Source organism: Somniosus microcephalus, chromosome 2, assembly GCF_052327205.1.
Source record: "Somniosus microcephalus isolate GS21.2 chromosome 2, FLI_Smic_1.0, whole genome shotgun sequence".
NCBI classification, from domain to species: Eukaryota; Metazoa; Chordata; class Chondrichthyes; order Squaliformes; family Somniosidae; genus Somniosus; species Somniosus microcephalus.
The window spans coordinates 157,322,463-157,346,522 of NC_140988.1; the positions used below are offsets into that span (position 1 = coordinate 157,322,463).

General features: G+C 41.7%; 1 protein-coding gene across 3 annotated transcripts in view; it reads right to left on the reverse strand.

The window, feature by feature from the left end:
- Positions 1-7,872: 7,872 nt before the first annotated feature.
- LOC147123056 (septin-11) overlaps positions 7,873-24,060 on the reverse strand; it is a 59,500-nt gene continuing 43,312 nt past the window's right edge. The window contains exons 7-8 of one of the 3 annotated variants that reach the window (XR_015073239.1): positions 11,077-12,984; positions 7,873-9,214 (exon numbers count right to left, since the gene is read on the reverse strand). Coding sequence is in view for 2 of the 3 variants with exons in the window: in XM_085964626.1 (XP_085820752.1) it covers positions 12,969-12,984 (16 nt within the window). In the remaining variant the exon portion in view is untranslated. Of the gene's footprint in view, positions 12,985-24,060 lie in introns of all 3 variants that reach the window. The other 2 variants (XM_085964626.1, XM_085964608.1) reach the window with 2 other exon arrangements.

Genomic DNA, 24,060 nt, shown 5'->3' on the forward strand with positions numbered 1-24,060 from the left:
TTTCCATGACCACCTTAAATCTCACCGAATTATGGTCACTGTCGCCAAAATGCTCTCCTACTGACACTTCCACCAATTGCCCGGCTACATTCCCCAGAATTAGGTCCAGTACCGCCCCCTCTCTTGGACTTTCTACATGTTGGCTCAAAAAGCTCTCCTGGATGCACTTTAAGAATTCTGCACCCTCTAAGCCTTTCACACTCTGACTGTCCCAATTTATATTGGGGAAGTTGAAATCCCCCACTATTATTACCCTATTATTTTTGCACTTCTCTGAGATTTGCCTACATATCTGTTCCTCTATCTCCCCCTGACTGTTTGGGGGCCTATAGTACACTCCCAGCAAAGTGCTTGCCCCCTTTTTGTTTTTAAGTTCTACCCATATGGCCTCATTAGAGGAACCCGCTAATATATCATCCCTCCTTACAGCAGTAATTGACTCCTTAATTAATATTGCAACACCCCCTCCCCTTTTACACCCCCCTCTGTCTCGCCTGAAGATTCTATACCCTGGAATATTGAGCTGCCAGTCCTGACCCTCCCTCAACCATGTCTCCGTGATAGCAACAATATCGTACTCCCATGTGTTCAACAACAACTTCAGTTCATCCACCTTATTTGCAAGACTCCTTGCATTAAAATAAATGCCTTCCAGCCCTGCCATATTCTCTTTTGCCTTCACATATTTGCTCTGCCTTCCCAGCTGACTTGTTTTTCCCTCTGTATTTGGCCGTAAATCACCCCCTACTATAGCTCCACTCTGTACCCCAACCCCCTCCCCAGCAGTGCTAGCAAACCTCCCCGCAAGGATATTGGTTCCCCCCTGGTTCAGGTGTAAACCGTCCGACTTGTACAAGTCCCACCTTTCCCAGAAGCAGACCCAGTGATCCAGGAAACTAAAGCCCTCCCCCCTGCACCATCCCTTTAGCCACGCATTCATCTGTTCTATCTTCCTATTCCTATACTTACTAGCACGTGGCACCGGGAGTAATCCAGAGATTACAACCTTTGAGGTCCTGCTCCTTAATCCTTCACCTAGCTCCCTAAATTCTTGCTGCAGGACCTCATCCCTCTTTTTACCTATGTCGTTGGTACCAATGTGGAGGCTGTTCTCCCTCCCCCTCCAGAATGCCCTGCATCTAGTCCTTAGAATTTTATAAATTTCAGTGAGATCCCCTCATTCTTCTAAACTCTAGCGAATACAAGCCCAATCGACCCAATCTCTCTTCATACGCCATTCCAGGCATCAGTCTGGTGAATCTTCGCTGCACTCCCTCCATGGCAAGAACATCCTTCCTCAGATAAGGTGACCAAAACTGCACACAATACTCAAGGTGTGGTCTCACCAAGGCCCTGTACAACTGCAGCAAGACATCCTTGTTCCTGTACGCGAATCCTCTCACTATGAAGGCCAACATACCATTTGCCGCCTTAACCGCCTGCTGCACCTGCATACTTACCTTCAGCGACTGGTGCACAAGGACACCCAGGTCTCGTTGCACTTCCCCTTTTCCCAATCTATTACCGTTCAGACAATCTGCCTTCCTGTTTTTGCCACCAAAGTGGATAACCTCACATTTATCCACATTATTATACTGCATCTGCCCAACCTGTCCAAATCATACTGGAGTTTCCCTGCATCCTCCTCACAGTACACACGCCCACCCAGCTTTGTGTCATCTGCAAACTTGGAGATATTACATCTAGTTCCCTCGTCTAGATCATTAATATATCGAGTGAATAACTGGGGTCCTAGCACTGATCCCTGCGGTACCCCACTAGTCACTGCCTGCCACTTGGAAAAAGACCCGTTTATTCCAACTCTTTGCTTCCTGTCTGCCAACCAGTTCTCTATCCAAGTCAGTACCTTGCCCCCAGTCCCATGTGCTTCAACTTTGCACGCTAATCTCATGCGGGACCTTATCAAAAGCCTTCTGAAAGTCCAAATACACCACATCCACTGGTTCTCCCTTATCTATTCTACCAGTTACACCCTCCAAAAATTCCAGTAGGTTAGTCAAGCGTGATTTACCTTTTGTAAATCCATGTTGACTTTGCCCCGATCCTCTCACTGTTTTCCAAGTGCTCACGCATGAGAAAAGTCTCTTAAAAAGGGAATGAGCAAGATTATTTATAACCAAGACTTTGCAGTTGTCTGCTGCTTAAATTAGTGCAAGGAACCAGTTTGGAAGCCTTTGCTGTTCCTTATTAGGCTATGATGCATCTGTTTTTTATAACAATAACAGCTTGTGTTGACTGACATTTTACACTTTGCTTTTACCATTTTTTAAATCCACATTTCATAGCTTAACATAAGATATAGATTAAAAGGCAGAACTTTAGCAAATCAAATACACAGCAAAAAATGCTTTGAGATTTGCTGCTGAAATTATGAACCTCTTTGTATAAATGCTTCGAAACATAATTTATGTATAAAACCAGCAGAGGAGCTAAGCTAAAATAAGAGAGGTACTATATTGATGCTTAGAGCTGTTCATTTCAGACTTCACAATTCAACACATTAGTAGAAGAGCTTGAGGAGAGTTGGTGGGGATTTACAGAAGTGACTGACAACTGTCAACTTGACAGGATGTAGTTTCAGTACAGTAGCTCAAGATTCACAAAAAAACCTAGGATTTAGGTCATTTCCTGACTCTGCTAGGACTAGGTCAGAGACATTTTTCTTCTTACTCTGGTGCCATGCTCTCAATTAATTCACATTCACCAATTGTGTAATGAGGATTTAGGTTTACAACCACCCTCAGATTTTTGTTTTAAATATTTAGTTAACCCCATCCCCCTGTTCCCCAGCAATCCTCTTTGGTTATCTAGATCCCATGGGCATTTAAACAGATGTCATTAATGCTGCTCTTTGATTTTACAAGCACATACTGAAATCCAGTACTTGAATTCTACTGTATTGTTTACTAACCAACACCCTCTCTTCTCAAACAGAACCACTACACAAGTAGGGCTTTGTCAAACTGTGGCAGAATTGACATTTAATACTAGTAAAATATACATTTGGTTTTTTTTCAGATGGAGAGTGGGGCAGGGTAAAGTGCTTTGAACAAAATACTGTTGATTTCAGGAAGCTGCACCTTATGTGATTTATACACTTGGGTCATGTAGATACACATCAATCAAATAACCAAGTCTCCTTGATTGGGACATATCCATCTGCCACCATTACCTACATCCGCAACATTGCCAATGAGGTCATTTTCCTAGTTCTCTCCACAATAGAGATTCACCAGCTGTCTCAAAAATCCTCTGAACTTTTGCACAATGCAAGTCTACTGCATAAGGAACATTTGATTAAACAAGAAAGTTTGGTGCTTTTGCCTAAAATCAAATCATATTGGTATTGATGCCTTCAATGACTGACACTTTGAAGAAAGCTATATATAGCCCATCTTATCTTGTTGCAATTTACTGAGATGAGTTTTTACAAATCTCCCTTGGAAATAGATAGGACTAGTGGGCAGAGTTACCCATGAAAGGTAACTAGCTGCAGTGAGAGCTGGGTAAGTAGTTTAAGTGGGAGCTCATTCACTTGGAAGTAAAGTAAATTCCCTCCCATGAGGATTTTTTTTGGAATATTTACCTTATTGCAAACCTGTACAGGAGTCAGAAAATAATAACAATAAAAGCTTCACTGCCACCCTTAAGATACTCTTGATGGAACTTATTTTGCCATCAAATGGAAAAATTCTAAAGCTACTTTTGTAGTGGTAGATGTTTAGGTCAGATTCTGGGAGGTAGGCACCCACAAGTCAGCTCCTGGGACTGGATATATGACAGTCACTTGGTTAACTACGTTTTAGTAACGTATGCGGCTGTATAAAAGTGATTCAATAGTGTTGCTTCTATCTGCGGTCTGAACTAAAGGGGATAACAGGCTCTGATTAATAAGCCCTGAAGTTCATGCAACATCTGGAAAAAAGATGAGAGTACTTTGTTTACAGTCCAAATGCTCGCCAACAGCAGTAAAAGTTTGCTAGTACGGTTCCTCCATTTCATTCAGCAACCATTGAAGGCATGATGCAACTTTAATTTATATTGCACCTTTAAAGCACTAAATATCCCAAGGCTCTTCATAGAAGGGGAAACAATGTTGAGGTGTGGAAGAATTAGGGGAGGTGACTGAAGGATTGGTAGAAAAGGTAGCTTTTGAAGAGGCTTCCAAAGGTGGCGAGAGATACAGTAACACAAATAGTTTTAGAAAGAAAATTGCAGAGTGTAGGACCTAGACAACGCCAGGGCTTGGCACATGATAAAAAGGAGGGAATACATTTTTTTTTTAAACCTCATATTTACATAGCACCCATCGCGACCTCAGGATGTGTAAAAGCACTTCACAAGGAGGTACCTTTGAAGTGTAGTAATTCCTCTTGTGCAGCAACCAGCTAATGAGATAAATGAGGGATAAATGTTGGCCAGAAAGGCAGCAGAATGTGAAGTCAGGTTCAGAAGAGCGGAGGTTACAAAGGTAGGATGGGGCAAGACCACACGGTTGTGTAAATGAGGTCAAGGATATTGAATTCAATGTATTAGGGAATCAGGAAGCAAGGACAGGACACAGAAAGAAGGTTCCATGATATAGATGCAGGAAGGGCTTTTGCTTTTAATGTAGAAAAGATGAATGATCTCGAGCCACCTCAACACTCATGACCAAAATACCAGGTTCCTCAAATCTTCAAAACACACACCAGTTCTGACAAAAGGTCACTGGCCTGAAACATTAACTCTGTTTCTCTCTCCACAGATGCTGCCTTATTTCCAGCACCCGCAGTATTTTGCTTTTGCTCCAACCTCCATAACTGTTTGACAGGAGTCTTTATTTACTTTGTTTTCAGAATAAGGGGAGGGTGGTGGTTCATAAAGCCCCACTGGCATGAAAGTAGATCCTATTGGAACAGTAGGCCTTTCACAGGCTAATGTTTTACTGAGTATGTTTTACATAATAACTGCAATTCACTAAATTCCACCTAAAGAAACTACAACAATCTGCTATCAAGACGTATAATTTGACAATGAAAAAAAGACTTGCCTTTCATGTCAGGACGTCCCAAAGCGCTTTACAGCCAATTAAGTAGTTTTGAAGTGTCATCACTGTTGTAATGTAGGAAATGCGGCAGCCAATTTGCACACAGCAAGCTCCCACAAACAGCAATATAACGACCAGATAATCAGTTTAAGTGATGTTGATTGAAGGATAAGTATTGGCCAGGGCACTGAGGATAATGCCCCTGCTCCTCTTCAATATAGTGCCATGGGATCTTTTACATCCACCTGAGATGGCCTTGGTTTAACATCTCATCCAAAAGACAGCACCTGATAATGCAGCACTGCCTCAGTACTGCACTGGAGTGTCAGCCTAGATTTTTGTGCTCAAGTCTCTGGAGTGCGACTTTAACCCACAACCTTCTGACTCTCAGGAGTGCTACCAACTGAGCCACGGTTGATATCTAAATGCATTACTCATCTCAGCCCTTACAACAACAACTTGCATTTATATAGCACCTTTAATGTAGTAAAATGTCTCGACACTTTACAAGAGCGTTATCAAACAAAATTTGACACCGAGCCACGAGATATTAGACCAAATGCCTTGGTCAAGGAGGATCTTAGAAAGGAGGAAGGAGAGGTGTCGGGAGGGAATTCCAGAGCTTAGGTCTTCGGCAGCTGAAGGGACAGCCATCAATGGTGGAGCAATTAAAATCGAGGATGTGCAAGAGGCCAGAATTGGAGGAGCCGATATCTCTGAGGATTGTAGGGCTAGAGGAGGTTAGAGAGATAGGGAGGGGTGAGGGTTTTGAAAACGAGGATGAGAATTTTAAAATCAAGGCTGCAAAGAAATGGGCCCAAGAGGGATCTTACTTCAGTCCATCACTAGAAAGATGCTCGTAAGACCCTCTACTTCTTGACTCTCGGAGACATAACTCTGATATACGTACGCAGAATATATAACAAATGAGGAAAAAATGCACATTACTTTTGGGTGTTTCAACATACATTTCCAAATCTACCCTTAATGAGTAAGCGACGAAGTGATTCTGTTTTGTGTATAAATTACCGACCAACACCACCAACGTCTCTGTTGTTTTCTATACATTATGAAACTTTTAGTTCCTCATGCATTACTTGTCAATGGCTCCAGATAAAAGTCAGTCACCTTTAAGCACTCCTAATGCAGGGGATGGACAACCATGCACTTATATTTTAAGTCTCTTAAAAGGAATCGTGTTCTCATAGAGTCATAGAGTAATACAGCACGGATAGAGGCCCTTCGGCCCATCGTGTCCGCGCCGGCCATCAAGCCCTGTCTAATCTAATCCCATATTCCAGCATTTGGCCCGTAGCCTTGTATGCTATGGCATTTCAAGTGCACATCCAAATGCTTCTTAAATGTTGTGAGGGTTTCTGCCTCCACAACCCTTTCAGGCAGTGAGTTCCAGACTCCAACCACCCTCTGGGTGAAAAAGTTCTTTCTCAAATCCCCTCTAAACCTCCCGCCCTTTACCTTGAATCTATGCCCCCTAGTTATTGACCCCTCTACTAAGGGAAAAAGCTCCTCAGCATCCATCCTATCTATGCCCCTCATAATTTTGTACACCTCAATCATGTCCCCCCTCAGCCTCCTCAGCTCCAAGGAAAACAAACCCAACCTGCCCAGTCTCTCTTCATAGCTGAAGCGCTCCAGCCCTGGTAACATCCTGGTGAACCTCCTCTGCACCCTCTCTAACGCGATCACATCCTTCCTGTAGTGTGGCGACCAGAACTGCACACAATATTCCAGCTGTGGCCTAACCAGTGTTTTATACAGCTCCATCATAACCTCCTTGCTCTTATATTCAATGCCTCGGCTAATGAAGGCAAGTATCCCATATGCCTTTTTTACCACCTTATCCACCTGTTCCGCTGCCTTCAGGGATCTGTGTACTTGCACACCCAGATCCCTCTGACCCTCCGTCTTGCCTAGGGTCTTTCCATTCATTGTGTATTCCTTTGCCTTGTTAGTCCCCCCAAAGTGCATCACCTCGCACTTTTCCGGGTTAAATTCCATTTGCCACTGTTCCGCCCATCTGACCAACCCATCTATATCGTCCTGCAGACTGAGGCTACCCTCCTCGCTATTTACCACCCTACCAATTTTTGTATCATCCGCGAACTTACTGATCATACCCTTTACATTCATATCCAAGTCATTAATGTAGACCACAAACAGCAAGGGACCCAGCACCGATCCCTGTGGTACCCCACTGGCCACAGGCTTCCAGTCACAAAAACAACCTTCGACCATCACCCTCTGCCTTCTGCCACTAAGCCAGTTTTGTATCCAATGTGCCAAGGCACCCTGGATTCCATGGGCTCTTACCTTCTTGACCAGTCTCCTGTGCGGGACTTTATCGAAGGCCTTACTGAAATCCATGTATACCACATCTATTCTATATGGTCGGGCAATTTGCATGCAATAAGGGTCTACACAGTTATAAAGACAATTACTTTGCCTAAAAATGAGTAAACAGCATTTTTATACAGTTTTGCGCCTGGAGTACTGATATGCAGCAGAAAAGTGAAATGCAGTAGCTGTTCAGAATTCTAGGGTCTGAATTAGCATCAGTCAGTCAGGTGAACTCGCGCTACATTCCAAATAGGCTAAAGCCGGAACCAATGTCTTATTTTCCCGCCAATGCGTAACCTAGGCAGGCCTCAAGAACATGCATCATTGGTTCCAGTGGCACATGTTGTATGGAGAAATTTTCCCTGAAAAAAGAGACACACTAAGCATTTTGATGTTTCAGACATGGGGGGGTGGGTGGTGGCAATTGAGGAGGTTCAAAGATGTAGCTATTCAAAACTTAATCATCACAATTTATCCAGCTTTTATTTGAAGTTGAAATAAAAATACATCAGAAATTGAACTCTCTTTAGTCAAAACATCAGTGCAGATGGGGGAAAGGCAAAAAACACATACCCTAGAATCCGTTTATCACACTGATAATTAGGGTGAAGTTGTGGTTTAAAATCAGTTTATTTCCTTGTAAAACTTCACTTTTCACAGTCTCCAAATCAATGCTTCAAATATATGGTCTGTTACAGGAAAGCATACTCTACTAGATCAACAACAGGGTACATCTGAAGAGCCAGTATAATTGTAATAGAAGAACAGTTTTCATCCAAGACCACTTCAGCATGGCAGTATTCTTGCGCCTTCCGTACATTTATATTGACCTCTACACCAGATACTTGCTAGTTATTTTCAGTTTAACTGTTGGTAATTATTTCACCTTAAACTTTCTTCTTTAAAATATTAATGCAGAAATGCTTTCAATTATTGACTGAGTGTTAAATCAGAAAAAGAATGTAACTAATCCATTGATACCAAGTTCACAAGTGGTGTATAAAGTAGGCTGGAATAAAATTCAGGGATTGTAAAGGTGATACCTTTTGCAAAAACCTAAAAACAAGCTTTTCATTGGGTACACATTATTAAAAGTGGTCTTGGTATGATACAATTTTATTATCTTTGCTTATAAGTTTTAATGTAACTTGGTCTCTTATAAAAAACCTTGGCCTTCCTTAGTTTCCCTCCTTTCCGAAAACTTTGTGGCAAGAATATCAAGTGTCAACATTTTGTGGCGCATTCAAGAGTCTTTCAGTCTTTTCCACGCTAATTCAATCTTGTACAGGAATGTCAGAGTTGCGATTGACTAAAAACATGCTTTTCGTCAGTAGTTTTAAAAAGTTAGTTTAGTTTACTTGCATGTGTGCACTGGAGAAGGGAGAAGAGAAATAGTGCAAAACTATCAAAAATAAGCAGAAACAATGCGATAACAGCAAGAATTATCAGTGACAGAACATTGAGCGCACTGTCTCTGATGTCATAAAGAATGATTATACAAATAACATTAGATAATACCACAAACACAGAAAAGGTCAGCTGTTTATAAATACTGCATTGTCTGATCTTGTTCCTGTCACAAGTAGAGTATTATTTTATTAGGATTTTTCTCCATGTGAAAACTATAAAATACTGACATATTTAACATGCTACAGTACAAGAAATGTGACCAGAAAGGAGCATAAAGTGATGACCCAAGAAAGAATTCTTCTGCGTGGTGTGTGAATACATTGTAGCTCTTCTAAAGCTTTAGGAATCTCGTCCAGTGGAGAAGGGGACAGGCAGCAGGACAATTAGATAAAGAAGCTACAGAGGAAAGTTAAAGAAAGAATATTGGTTAAACAGATAGCAGAGGGAGAAAAACAATGGAACAGAACCTGATAAACGACCAAGTCCAGACCCCGAGATGAAACTCATGCACAAATGAAATACCTTGAACGAAAAACAAGTTATTGGAATAAGGAAATGGTCATAATTGTCAATATTTTTCAGCTTGCCCTGAAGGTCCTTACGAGTGCAGTTCCCCTGGTGCTAGCTACCTTCTGATAACTTGGCCACCTTCAATTGTGAGCCTAGATAGTAAGTAAGTGCCAGTAAAATATTCAACTGCAGCAGGCATCACAGCCAAGCCCAACCCTGTCCCCATCTGTCAATCATGCATGTGCACTTACCAGCAGGAATCAGTGAATCTGGCTGATATTCCCCCTTCCTGTCCCACTAAGGATAATTGCAGCACCTCTACTGCTATCCCAAGTATCAGATCTGTGAGGATTAATTATGTACCAGGCAATGCACTTACCTACTGAGCCATTGGGAGCTAACTTTTTTGAAATAATTAAGTACATAAGATTGTACTTCCCCCAATACATTCTTACATTTTTTGAATCATAAATTGGACTCTGCATGAACATTAATTTTCCCTGTGAAGAGACCATCCCTCCCTCTCCAACCACACAGGATACTGTATGAACACCAGAGAAATGTTGAAAATCATAAAATCTCCAACTCCCAGTTTCACAGTCAAAAGCATTAGGAGCATGTGCAGGTTAACAGAAACGGTAAATTGACAAGGCAGTACACTTTTCTGCAAGCACACCTAGTAAGCCGCATACAACAAACAGTGCACTGACCGAACAACAAGGACAGACAGCATCTTACACTGAAAAACGAGACTTCACAATAAAATCTTCAATAAAAATATTATAAAATACATGTGAACGCTATGGATGTACTCAGGATGCAGGATATTCAGGTTCTGGCCTCCTACCTCTGGGAGTTGATTATATTAGTGTTACATGCAGTTGTGGTACAATTATCTCACTTGTGTAATATTTTGGTGGAACAAAAAAAATATTTAATCACACACCACACAGAAATCATATAAAACAGCCATTTGAATAAAATGTATCAGTGCTGGCACCATTATATGTGCTCTAGAATACTTAAGAATGTGGATATAACCAATAGCTTAGTATTTTATAATACTATCATGACCACCTTAAGAGCCCTAACAGCGATAAACAATTAGCTAAATGCACACAACTTTAAGCATGGTTTTTGAATTGCAAATTTGTTTGAAACATATTCAAGGATTTACTAATTCTCCCCCTACCCAAATATAAATTCACAAATAGAAAGCAGGAAGCATAAAAAGGCATATAAATACATTGTTTGTTTGTGTACATGTTGTTCACATCTTTAAGTAAGGACTTCAAAAAGCAATATAGAAATGACTGGTCAAGTTCACATATGTATGTAATGGTGCATCTTGGAGAAATGACAACAATCACACTTAGCAACTAGTTCACTCAAGAGGCTGCTATTCATCAAAAATGCATAGAAATCTATAAGATCTTAAAAATATCTTAAGTGTTTACTTCATTAAAGTGATGGAGCACTGTATATGCAAAAGAAATGTGGCAGCTCTTGGTGTGCAAACTATATGGCAGAGCACAAAGCAAAGTAGGAAAGCAGTGCATAAGAGGCAGCTGGTGGAACACTTTACAGTGGCAAAATCAGACAGTAGATTGCCCGAGAAGTATTTCTACCAATGCTCTGAAGCACTCTGATCAAAATTGCTCAGATCAGAGGTCAGAGCACAGGCCACCAATCTTTTGGGCTATATATTCACTGCCAAGAATACATAAAGTTCCAACTGCCATACTTACATGCATAGGTGAAAGTACAATCCGATTAGATTTGTGGGATATTAGTTATTCCGTGCAGAGCCAAGGATTACTGTGAAAACAAGGTAGAAGACATACAAAAACAAAATAAAACAGCTGCTGGGTTAATCAGCTAAACATGGCCCAGGAAAGATGTGCAGTTAAAAGCACTTTCTTTTGATTAAATTGTCCTCAAGATTATGGATGTAGGACTAATTTTAAAACTTTGCTCACCATAAAGTCATCATCAGAAAAATTGTACTTACTGAATCCCATTGCTCCTTCATCCTCTCCCCCCCCCACCTCTCAATTAAAACTGCAGTCATTGCTATATTTTGTTGGGGGTGGGGGGGGGGGGGGGGAAGCAGAAAAAAATGATGGGTTTTAATACCACTTGAGAATGATCTCTCAGGCAGTCACTTGGAGGGTCAACTGCTTCTGACACTCTTCCTCTCTCCATGACCCCACAATCTACGCGATGATCACGTGGCGTGTCTAGTCAGGAACTGGCACTGGGGGTGGTCCTACCCAATTGAGGCAGACTGAAGGACAAGTCATTATTTCATTTGAACTGAAGAGCTACTGGGTTAACCAAACACAGTACTGTTGGTACTCAATGATATAGTAACATTGTAAAGCTTATCAGTATTCAAATTTTGAGATTCACAGGAATAAAATATCTATACTAGTATTTAACACTCAGATGAGAATTCAATCCCAAGAGGAAACATGAATGTCAAGATTATTAAATACCAGTTTAAATGCCAACCCCCAATTCCTATCTACTAAAAGATGGCAAGTTTCATTCAATAGGTTAGATCCAATTTGTAAAGCAGTGGACTCTCAAGTTTTAATGTGCAAAGTTTTCAAGTAACAGACATGCAGTTCATTGCACTCGTGATTGAAACACGAATGCTGAAGGTTAAATGTCAGTTGGTGTTAAGACTGTTCATGCACGCTTCAAGGTGGATATTATCCTTTCCCAGAGCCATGTTTGGTTGGTAAGCAAGCTGTAGCCTGCCATTGAAAGGTCTGAAGCTGTGTAACTCTGCTGCAGTAACAGTGATCCTTGTTTTAAAATAGATTGATGTTATCAAAATAAGGGATAGGCACTACCAAGCCAGGAGATCAGCAGCAGTAACAGAGGCAAATCCACAGCAGCCACAGAAGGAACAATAGCTAACTTCTCTTTGGAAAGGCATCAAAAGGAGAATCTATTTAAGGGCGAATGGCACAAAAGAAAGGGTTAAAAGGAACAGCTTTGACCTGTGTAGTTAGCACACTTTAAAAGCAGTGACAGATATTACTTTAAATTCCACCTTATTAATGACAGAAACACACAGTGGATATCCAGATATATACGTCATGGAACTAGGAAACATCAGATTCATTTAGATGACCAGAAATGAACTCTTTCTGCTTCCTAAAACAGGCCGCTTTTTATGGTAGCAAAAAGCAAAGGTAAGTACATATCACACTGTTAACCAGGTAACTGGAAATTATCACTTTCAGATTTGGTTTCTATATAACTTCCAAATGGGAAAGGGGTTGGGGAGATAGCTATGATATCGCTTCCCCCTTCCCCCACCCCCACTTATATGACGGATCACTCTCCTGTTTGTAATAACTGTCCTATTATGTTAGCTACAGCTTCTGCTTTCAAATCATTAGGCTTCATCCATTTCTCCCCAATGCCCCCTCAGATACCAGTTTGTTTCATTTTAAAGTTTAGCCCCTTCTCCATTTCATGGAATGCACGTGAAAGGATTTTCCTATATTAAAAGATAATTGTTAATGTTCTCTCAATGTTTTTTTTAATGGATGGACATTCTGATGGCAGACACGTTACAGCTAAGCAGGTGGATGGGGTGACATCCTTGACTTGCCAGGGTTGCTTATGTGAAGCTTGCACTGCAATTAAAAAGGGAAAAGAAAATAAAACACACAATTAGAAATTATACAAACAAATTTGTTGCATTTTGATACATTCCATAAGCAATGATTAAAAAACAAACCATAATTTATGAACAGCTGCATTTAATTACAACTACAAATAAGTAACTCGTGCATTATAGCAAATTATACATGAGTTTCAAAAAAACAACCACAAAGCACAGGCACTTGATATAACTGGTAAATTACACTTACCCAGCAAAATTCATGGAAGAAATGCAATGCAAAGTTTTTCCACATTTAAGCCACTTCCTTGGAGAACAAATCACAATTTCTCTACTCCAATCTTTCATATGGTGAAATACCATTCGACAGCTTAACCCAACAGTGGAAATTCAAAGTATTGGACTGTTTGATTAGGTTTGAGTTCCAACTTCAGTTTCTAAAGGGTATGGTGTACTACTGAAAAGCAAGTACTGCATTCTATGATGCGGTAAAGTTAGCTGCTTGACCATTATTTTGCTGAGCTGTCTGACCACTATTCTGCTGAGCTGCCCAATTAAGATTTGAATGGTTATACAGCTTGCATTATCCAGCAAGAGAACACTGTCTAGTGGTAGGTTTGTTCATAACAAATGGCATAGAGTTGAACTATGAGTTTAAATACTCAGTATAAAAATCCCTCAACATCTTAGATGAAAACAAATGGCTGAAGGTTAAGAAGGTCAGCGTTACTCATAAAGCAAAATAAAGAAATGAAAATTTTGGTCCCAAATTTCCATAGGCCTTCTAGTCCACTCTCGTCATAAGTCGGGAGTGCACGAGAATAGCGATCAATCATAATCTGATTGAATGGCGGAACAGGCTTGAGGGGCTGGATGGCCTACTCTTGTTCCTAAGTCAGGCATGAGTGTTGCAAAATGCTTGGGAGTCACCCACATCAGCGAGAGTGTGTGGTCTGGAACTTGGCCTGGACCCCGGAAGATATTGAAATATTTTTTAGAGGGGACATTGGAGGCTTATTTTTCCCCTCATCTGGGCCGTGGATACTGGTAGATCTTGCGATCACTGCACTTCCCCCTCCTTCCTTCCTTATGGTGGGCACCCAAGATGGTACCCATAATTACTTTGGTAGAAAGTGGCAGAAATTCCCAGTTGACACATCACTTATGCTGAGATATCTGCCCTGTGGATTTTTAGTCCCTCTAATTTTAAAGGAGCGAGTCAACAGGACCTCAACATTCTACATCAGGCCAATAAAAATTATGGCTCGTCATCTGCACAATTGATGCCTGTGTGGTGTGTGCTCAGCAATCATCAGTTAAATGCTTAATATTTAATAATTAAATGCTAAGTGCTCAACTCCTGATTACTGGAAATTTCTTTACGCAGCAGCTGATTCTGCAATTTTCGCTGCCTCTCTTAAGGCTGGGGTACAATCGCATGGGTGCCAACTGCCCTACCATACCTCAGCCAGTGGCCATTCTTCCTAATGCGAGAGCCTAGACAGTGCAGGCTAATCGACTGAGAGTGGTCTTCACAGCCAAGCCTGATTATGTCCTCACCAGATGCCTGCATATGGGCTTTCAAACAGGGTTTACTAGACAGCAATCAGGAGTGGCAACCATGCAGATGTTTCCTCTCTCTAGTCAGAGGATGCTGAGGTCAACTGCAGTGCTTTAAGAATATAACATAAGAAATAAGAGCAGGAGTAGGCCATTCGACCCCTCGAGCCTGCTCTGCCATTCAATAAGATCATGGCTGATCTTCTGCCTCAACTCCACCTTCCTGCACTATCCCCATATCCCATGATTCCCTTAATATCCAAATATCGATCTCTGTCTTAAATATACTCAACAACTGAGCATCCACAGCCCTCTGGGGTAGAGAATTCCAAAGATTCACAACCCTCAGTGAAGAAATTTCTCATCTCAGTCCTAAATGGCCGACCCCTTATTCTGAGACTGTGGCCCCTGGTTCTAGACTCCCCAGCCAGGGGAAACATCCTCCCTGCATCTACCCTGTCAATCCCTGTAAAAAAAAATTATGTGCAACTTGTTCCTTCTTTCCCCTTTTATCTGTCATCTGTCTCCAGAAGAAGCAGTTATTTGGTTTGAAAGTGGATAACTTCACACTTCTCCACATTATATCACAACTGCCATGTTCTTGCCCACTCATTTATCCTGTCTAATAACTCTTTGCATCCTCCTCACAACTTACATTCCCACCCAGCTTCGTATCGTCAGCAAATTTGGATACATTGCACTTGATCCCCTCATCTAAGTCATTGATGTAGATTGTGAATAACTGAGGCCCAAGCACTGATCCTTGTGGTACTCCACTAGTTACAGGCTGCCAACCTGAAAATTACCCGTTTATTCCTACTCTCTGTTTTCTGTCCATTAACCAATCCTCAATCCATGCTAATATATTACCCCCAATCCCATGAGCCCTAATGTTGTGTAATGACCTCTTGTGTGGCATCTTATCGAATGTTTTCTAAAAAAAAAACAAATAAACTACATCCACTGGTTCCCCCTTATCTACCCTGCTGGTTACAACCTCAAAGAACTGTATTAAATTTGTCAAACACGATTTCTCTTTCATAGATCTGTGTTGACTCTGCCCAATCATATTATGATTTTCCAAGTGCCCTGTTACCATGTCCCTAATAATAGATTCTAGCATTTTCCCTACTACTGATGTCAGGGTAGCTTTCACCTATAACCCAGATTAAATTAGTTCACTCAAAATAGACTGGGTATAAAGTTTAGTCAGAATACTGTATTTCCAGCCTCATTTCAAAATTCTTTCAATAATCTAGAAGTGCTTTTGAAACTCTTCGCAAGAGATGTCAGTCATGATAATAAGGAAAGTCTTGGGAATAACTATCACTGTGAAAAATGAAAATGAAGTTGAAATTGATAGCCTACAATTTGACCCAAACTCTATGGGAAATACACAGGATTATTTTCGTCCTGAGACTTAAAATTGCTCGTTAGTTACTTTCCCCATTTTGTCTATGAGGAGTGAAGATATTACATCATGCAACCGGGAAATAGCGGCTATCCCGACCAATTTCTCTGCATCAGTATTCCCAGAAAAAGTCGCTGATGATTTCTCAGAAGTGAGCTTGATTTTTTAGGAAATGGGGAGGAAACAATAAGGACAATAGTAATTACTGATGAGAACGTGATGGAAACATTAAAGATACTGAAAGAGAATTCGGCCCCCAGACTGGATGGCCCTGTACACAAGGGTACTTAAAGAAATGACCAATGAAATTGGTCATGTTGTGGCAGGGATCTTAACGGATTTATTAGAATCTGGAGTTGGAGAAAAAGGAACATAACACTTATATTTTAAAAAGGGCAAAAAGAACTGTCCTGGAAATTACAGGCCAGTGAGCCCGATGTCTGTCATGGGTAAAATGTTAGAGGTTCTCCTGAAGAAGGGTATTTTAAAACACCAGAGGAGCATGAAGTCATCAAGGCAAGTCAGTGTGGCTTTATAGGGAGAACGCATGCTTGTCAAAGCTGTGTGAATTCTGTGAGGAGGTGGCAGAGCTTGTGGATAAAGGGAACTCCATGGACATTCTGTATCTAGACTTCAGCAAGGCTTTTGATACAGTGCCACATAGGTTAGTCTATGAGGTGGAAAAGCATGGAATAGTTGAGCAGTTGGCAACTAGCTGTGTCAAAAGGAGGGAATAATTGTTCAAGGTGCTGTGTTGGAATGCCAAGAAGCGACTATTGGGGTGCCTCAAGGATCAGCGCTGGGACCTCTCCCATTCATATTGTATATCAATGATTTAGAAGTGGGGATAGAGACAAAATTGTCAAAATTTGCCAATGGCACTAAGATGGGGGGTTGCAAACAATCAAGAACAGGCTGATCAGGTACAAAGGGACTTTGATAAATTGGGATGTTGGGCTAAGAAATAACAAATGACGACAAGAGCAAAGTGATGAGACTAGGGCAGAAGAATAAACATTGAACTATAAACTAATTTCTATTAGTCTACAGGATGCAGCACAACAAAAAGATTTGGGGGCACTGGTAGACAGATCATTGGAGCTATTTGCACAGCATGCAGCAGTGGTAAATAGGATCTTGGGTTGTATAACACATGAAATAGAACACAAATCGTAGGATGTGACAATGAGTCTATATACAGCAATGGTTCATCCCAATCTAGAGTACTACTGTGTGCAGCTCTGGTTGCCACATCATAGCATTGAAAAATGTACAGCAAAGAGCTACTTGTATGATAACTGCGGTACAAGAAGCTGAATTATGTTCACACTAGAGAAGACCAAGATGGGGTCTTATTGAGGTAATCAAAAACCTTAAGGATACTGATGAGTTGAACCCTGAAAAACTGTTTCCCATGCTTCCAAAAATGACATGGCCTGAGCCTCAGAAGAGGGAAGGTGAATGTACAGATCAGATATAACTACAGGAAACTGTGCGCTATCCGGCAGCCATGGGACCGAGCTACTGCCGTTTTTTTAAAAGCTCTGGATAGACCAGCGTCAATGTTATCAGATAGGAGCTTTTCATCGCAGTATCTGACCACAAACACTGTTGCTCAACAACAGCTTGTAAACACTCGGCCCAGTAGCTTGGAAGCGTCTCTGAAGCTGTTGCTAAGCGACAAAGGCGCTTTCCAGAGCCTGCCTGTGAAAAGAATGCTAGGAGAAAAAAAAACACCTAACCAAAACGGCTGCTGATTTCTGCCGTTAGATCAAAGTTGCCGGACATTCAACTTCCGGATAGCACAAAGTTTCCTGTATTTCACACTGAGTGGTGAGGTTTGGAATGGATTGCCCGGTGAAACAATTGAGATTGAGAACATCAGCAATTTTAAGAGGGAGTAGGACAGACAATTCAGGAAAAAAATTAATTGAGGGATCTGATAGTGAACTATGTATTCTGCTTTTCAACCCTGGGCTAGCCAGATGGACCAACATTTTTTTCTACTTTTATATGTCCCAATGTTCTTATCAGTTTATGGTACTGCTGATTCAAACCAGTAACCAAACACTGATTTTATCTCTGATATGGCAGAAAGTTACAAGCAATGCTAGAAGCTCCGTATGCACATTATAAAACAGCTTTATATGCACTTGTTACAAGTCAAACACAAATGGAACCTTGCAACAGATCACACTCGACAGATTTTCTTCATCAATGCCTAGTGTAAGCAATACAATGATAGCATTAGTGATTGAAAGTTATGTTAATGAAGTAGACACGCAAATAGTAAAATAACTAAAGCAGCAGAAACAATGGAGTGATTGTTAAGGCCACACAACACGGAACAATACTGTGGTAAGTCAAAGCACCTGTTAAAACGTGGGCAGCTGGAGAACCACCTGTAGGTAGCTGCACCCCACATTCTTCATCTGGTATTACCCCAACTATACTAGTGATAGGAAAGACAATTTTCCCTGTCACAGACTTTTCCCTAGCGTGCACTCCATGTGAAAGGAATGCATTACGTTGCCAAATCTATCAAAGAATGTTTATTCCTGCGAGTGGAAAGTACATGGATTATTCTTTATTATGTCTTAAAAATCACTGGTTATAAACATTCATAAAAGAAGCCATATTCAGGAAACACTAGAATAATTCAAACCTATTTCCTGATCTTCCTACCCCTACAAAATAATCTTTTTTAGTATATCCAGGCTACATGCAGTAGGATAGCAGTTACTAAACTTCATCAAACATAATTTGAAATTTTATTATAGGCATAAGTGAGCAACATTTCCTCCTTCAACTTAACAACTTGTATTCATATAGCACCTTTAACATAGTAAAACATCCCAAGGCACTTCACAGGAGTATTATAAGACAAAGAATTTGACACCGAGCCACATAGGAGAAATTTGGGCAGATGTCCAAAAGCTTGGTCAAAGAGGTAGGTTTTAAGGAGCATCTTAAAGAGGAAAGAGAGGTAGCGAGGCGGAGAGGTTTAGGGAGGGAATTCCAGAGCTTAGGGCCTAGGCAACAGAAGGCACGACCACCAATGGTTGAGCTATTAAAATCAGGGATGCTCAAGAGGGCAGAATTAGAGGAGCGCAGATGTCTCGGGGGGTTGTGGGGCTGGAGGAAATTACAGAGATAGGAAGGGGCTTAACCGGGAGCCAATGTAGTTCAGCGAGCACAGGGGTGATGGGTGAACGGGACTTGGTGCGAGTTATGACACGAGCAGCTGAGTTTTGGATGACCTCAAGTTTACGTAGGGTAGAATGTGGGAGGCCAGCCAGGAGTGCGTTGGAATAGTCAAGTCTAGAGGTAACAAAGGCATGGACGAGGGTTTCAGTAGCGGATGAGTTGAGGTGGAAATAGACGGTCTTAGTTATGCCGCGGATGTGGTCAGATATGACACCAAGGTTGCAAACAGTGTGGTTGAGCCTCAGACAGATGTTAGGGAGAGGGATGGAATCAGTGGCTAGGGAACGGAGTTTGTGGCGGAGACCGAAAACAATGGCTTCAGGCTTCCCCATATTTAATTGGAGAAAATTTCTGCTCATCCAGAACTGGGTGTCGGACAAGCAGTCTGTCAATTTAGAGACCGTGGAGGGGTCGAGAGACAAGGTAGTGAGGTAGAGCTGGATGTCGTCGATGTACATGTGGAAACTGACGTTGTGTTTTCGGATGATGTCGCCAAGGGGCAGCATATAGATGAGAAATAGGAGGGAGCGAAGGATAGATCTTTGGGGGACACCAAAGGTAACGATGTCGGAGTGGGAAGGGAAGCCATTGCAGGTGATTCTCTGGCTACGATTAGATAGATAATAATGGAACCAGGCGAGTGCAGTCCCTCCCAGCTGGACGACAGTGGAGAGAGGATGGAGTGGTCAACCGTGTCAAAGGCTGCAGACAAGTCAAGATGGATGAGGAGGGATAGTTTACCTTTGTCACAGTCACAAAGGATGTCATTAACAATTATAGTTGATAGGATGAAACCTTCCTTTACCAACAGGTAACTCAAACTTACAACCAATGGTGTGGGGTTACTGAAAGAATCCATATTCAGTAACACTTCAATTAACCACTGCTGAGCAATGGTCAATACATTCTGTTCTGTTTATTGTTACGGTCATTATGGGAATATTTTGCAATTTAAAAAAAGAACTTTTGTTTCTATCACAAACTTTTTTTGCACCATGTAGTTAAATAAGTTTCAATACATAACTCAAAATTATGTCACCATTCAAGTACCAAATCTGTAAAAAAAAAACTCTCCCATCCTTTCAGCCAGATACACAATCCAAATCCACACAGGCAAACCCACAAACTGCAGCTATGCAAGTACATAATTCTGCAAAACTATCAGCAACAGGGGGAAGTGGGACCATGCAACACTGCAATAGTGTGCTAATCAGGTACATTCAATGGGGATGTTGGGGATGCGAACCATTGAAACATGGTATCAGAGGTAGTTGTAGCTCTGATACCATGAGTTTGCTTTTCTGAAGTGTCCATAGGGCTGGAAGAAAAGATGGAGGCTTTTGTTTTGATGGTTTGGTACTTGGAGCTGATTGATTAATTTATTTTGAACACTGTATTAAAGCTTATTTGACTACTTAGTGCAAATAAACATTACATTTTTAAAGTTTCCATGATAGAAACAAGCCTCAGCTCTAATATCCTTCTGAAGAGCCTATTTTCTCTGCAAATTCAAAGTAAGTCCAAAGATAAATAGTATGTGAATTTAAAAAAATCATTTATAGAAGTCTTCTTAAAGCAAGATCAAACACACTGGGAACAGATCATCTCAACAGAATGAATAAGGAGATGAACCCAATTCTTTTAATAACATGAGGGAGGGATGATAACTAATTTATGTAATTAGAGAGGAAGCTATGGGCAACAACAGGGTCATTTAAGATATTTTTGATGAGGTTTGTCAAGAGTCGGAATATTAAAAGGTATACAGTCAGTCATTAAAGAAGAACTGAGGAGGGGAAAGGAGGCGGGGAGGGGAGGGGGGGAGGAGGCGAGGAGGAGAGAAGGAGTGGAGAGAAGGAGAGGAGGAGAGGAGGGGAGGAGTGGAGGGGAGGAGTGGAGGGGAGGAGTGGAGGGGAGGAGTGGAGGGGAGGAGTGGAGGGGAGGAGTGGAGGGGAGGAGTGGAGGGGAGGGGAGGAGTGGAGGGGAGGAGTGGAGGGGAGGAGTGGAGAGGCGGAGTGGAGAGGAGGAGTGGAGAGGAGGAGTGGAGAGGAGTGGAGAGGAGGAGAGAAGGAGAGGAGAGGTGGAGTGGTTGGAGTTAAATCAGAATTGCTGAGTGATTTCCTTTCATTCCCCCTCAAAAATGAATCTGGCATAATGAGAGAAGCACAGCCAAATTATTGGGAGCACCAGAGTAATGGAAGTGGAAAAAAATTATTAGGAAACTTGGGTTTTTCAAAGTAGAAAGAACCAGAAGCATTCACACTTTAAGCCGATAAAGATTAAACTGATAAAGAATGAAATAAACAGCTGGGAGCATATTTGGGATTTTTATGGGAAATAGTTGTTTAAATAAATCATTACTAGTACAACAGCAAACAAGAATTAACCAAGAAATGAATTTAAATATAATTTTCAATACTAACTACACCGGCAGATGTTGTACACAATTTTTAAAACTTCAGTTGCAGTTTAATCTTGGTTTCTGATTTCAAAACCTCTCTGGAGCTGGATTAATGTCCATCGCTATAATAAACTAGTAATTATTGCAGACAGGTACGGCCAGGTTTCTGCCACTAAGGCTAATCAAATCTTACTGAACTACATTGAACTTACCTAATGCAAAAAACAAAAATTATTATTTCTGGTATCTCCATGACACCCTAGTTTACTCTTCCACCAGCCTGACCTCCAGTTATCCTTCTCTCACACCTTGCTGTGCAATTGCAGGAGATATCCATTCACTTACTCCCACACCACCATCCAGGGTCCCAAACACTTATTCACATTTACTTCCTCCAATCTAGTATAAAGTATTTGGCCTAGAAATTCGAGCGCTGGAAACCTGCTGATGGCACTGTGGGCCGCAGTTAACGGCCACCAACAACTGGCAGCAGCAGCAGCAGTATATTGGTGCTGCTTGCTAATTAACATTAGCGCAGGGCTAAACTTACTTTGTAAAGCCGGTTTTCGTGGCAGTAGTCTCAGCAGGAGGCCCAATGTAGCGTGGCCGTAGCGTCACTGCAGCAAGAACAGCGTCATCTCAAAGCAAGGCTGTCATTTTAGAAAGCAGTTCGGTCCCTGAAAGGTGAACTGCCTTCCAAAATGAAAAAAAGTCATTTAAAAATAGGCAGTTTTTAGCCCTTACAGCTCAACTGCCTTTTGAAAAAAAATTATTTAAAAATTCCCAAATGGGAGCCTTCAGCTCTTAAAGCTGAATTGCTTTCCGCACCTTAAAAAAATGGGAAAAGTGCTTCAGCACCAACACAAATGGCTCAGCAAGCCAGGGAAGGGACACCCGGGGTCTTGCACGTAGCACTTCAGCTTTGTGCAGAGGATCAACACTGCAAGAGAGCTCCTCTACCCACAGGGGCCAGGACGCCCTCCAGAAAGAAGGATGTGGGTCCAGATCACTGAGGCCATCACTGCCAGCAGTATCGCTCCCACCAACTGGCTCCAGTGCCCAAAGAACCTTCATGACCTCAGACCAGTGCTCAAGGTCAGTGAATGCATCTTCAAAACCATCTCCTACCAACTGCACCATTAGCCTCACACACTGCTCAATGCACAACTCCACCCCCCCCACCACCAATCACTCACCTACCAACAATCTGTACAAGACACGAGGCACACCTCCCATTCCTAGCATCACCTCACCCCCTTGGAAGAGACGGTGCGGGCCATTCTTGGCAGGGACATGGATACAAGATGCCAGTATCCTCATACGTTATCCTCCTTTTCGCATGCACCGCTTGCTTTCCCACCCTCCCCTCACCACAACTCCACCCTTGTACCTTCCTCATTTCACGCATCCAATAAATGCAGTCTGCCCAGCCAGTGGTTGACCGAGGAGAGAGGAGGGAGAGGAAGAGGAACAACAACTCTATTTCACACTCCCAGCCACCAGCTCCTCAAGGTCGACCAGCAAGGCCATTTGCAGTGTCCCCCACTGGAAGTCAGCAGCCTTCCACCAGCCATGCTGCAGCCACTGGGGTAGCACTGCGTGACATCAGTAGGATAGGCAATGGCACACACAAGACAGTTACTGAGGGAATGCATAAGGGTGATTAGTTAATTTCTTTATGTCATATTGAATGGATAGATGTATAAAGTTGGATTGGAAAGTTTGCTTTGTGGTGACTTTTATTTCAGCATTGTGGCCAAGAGGACGTGGTGATGATCAGTAACAGAGGGAAGTTAACACTTCACCACAGAGTTGCATTCAGCTTGATGGATAAAAAAAAGGCTGGAGGAAGGAGCAAATATAGATCATAAACTACTGATTTGAAGGTTTTCACATTCCAAGACGTAGCCAAGTATTGTGCAAATGCAGATGAATGCAAAAGTAGTGGTTCAGTTTGCTGGTTTTCACCGTGGTGAAGAAAACTTCACAAATTGATCCTGTGCTCATCTCATAATCCAGTTTCTCAGACTGAAGTTGTAAACAATGCAATCGACAGAATAATTCACTTAGCTGCTCACACCTCTTGGAGATCCACAGATAATAAAAAATGGGGGGAAAAAGAATCACACATCTGTACATATACATTTTCACCCCCCTCCCCAAATTTATTCTATTCCTTTTCCAAAGATGCTGCAGAATAGCATGTGATCCCACAGGCATTGAGCACTCTTCATTACCTCATCCAAGTGCTTATTTCTCATGTGTGAGCCCAGGCTATTCAATAATGCAGTGCCAAGCCCAATCTAGTCCTTACCTGACATCTACACATGCTCTTAGTACTATTCTGGCTGAGAGCTGCTAACTTCTTAAGAACATAAGATAAGAACATTAAAGGATTGAATGACTAAACCTCTTAGCTCTGTAAGGCTCAGTGCCATGCTTAGGAACTGCATTTATCCAGTAAGCCATCAAGGAGCTTTTTATAAGTTTCTAATGAGGAATGTAATAAA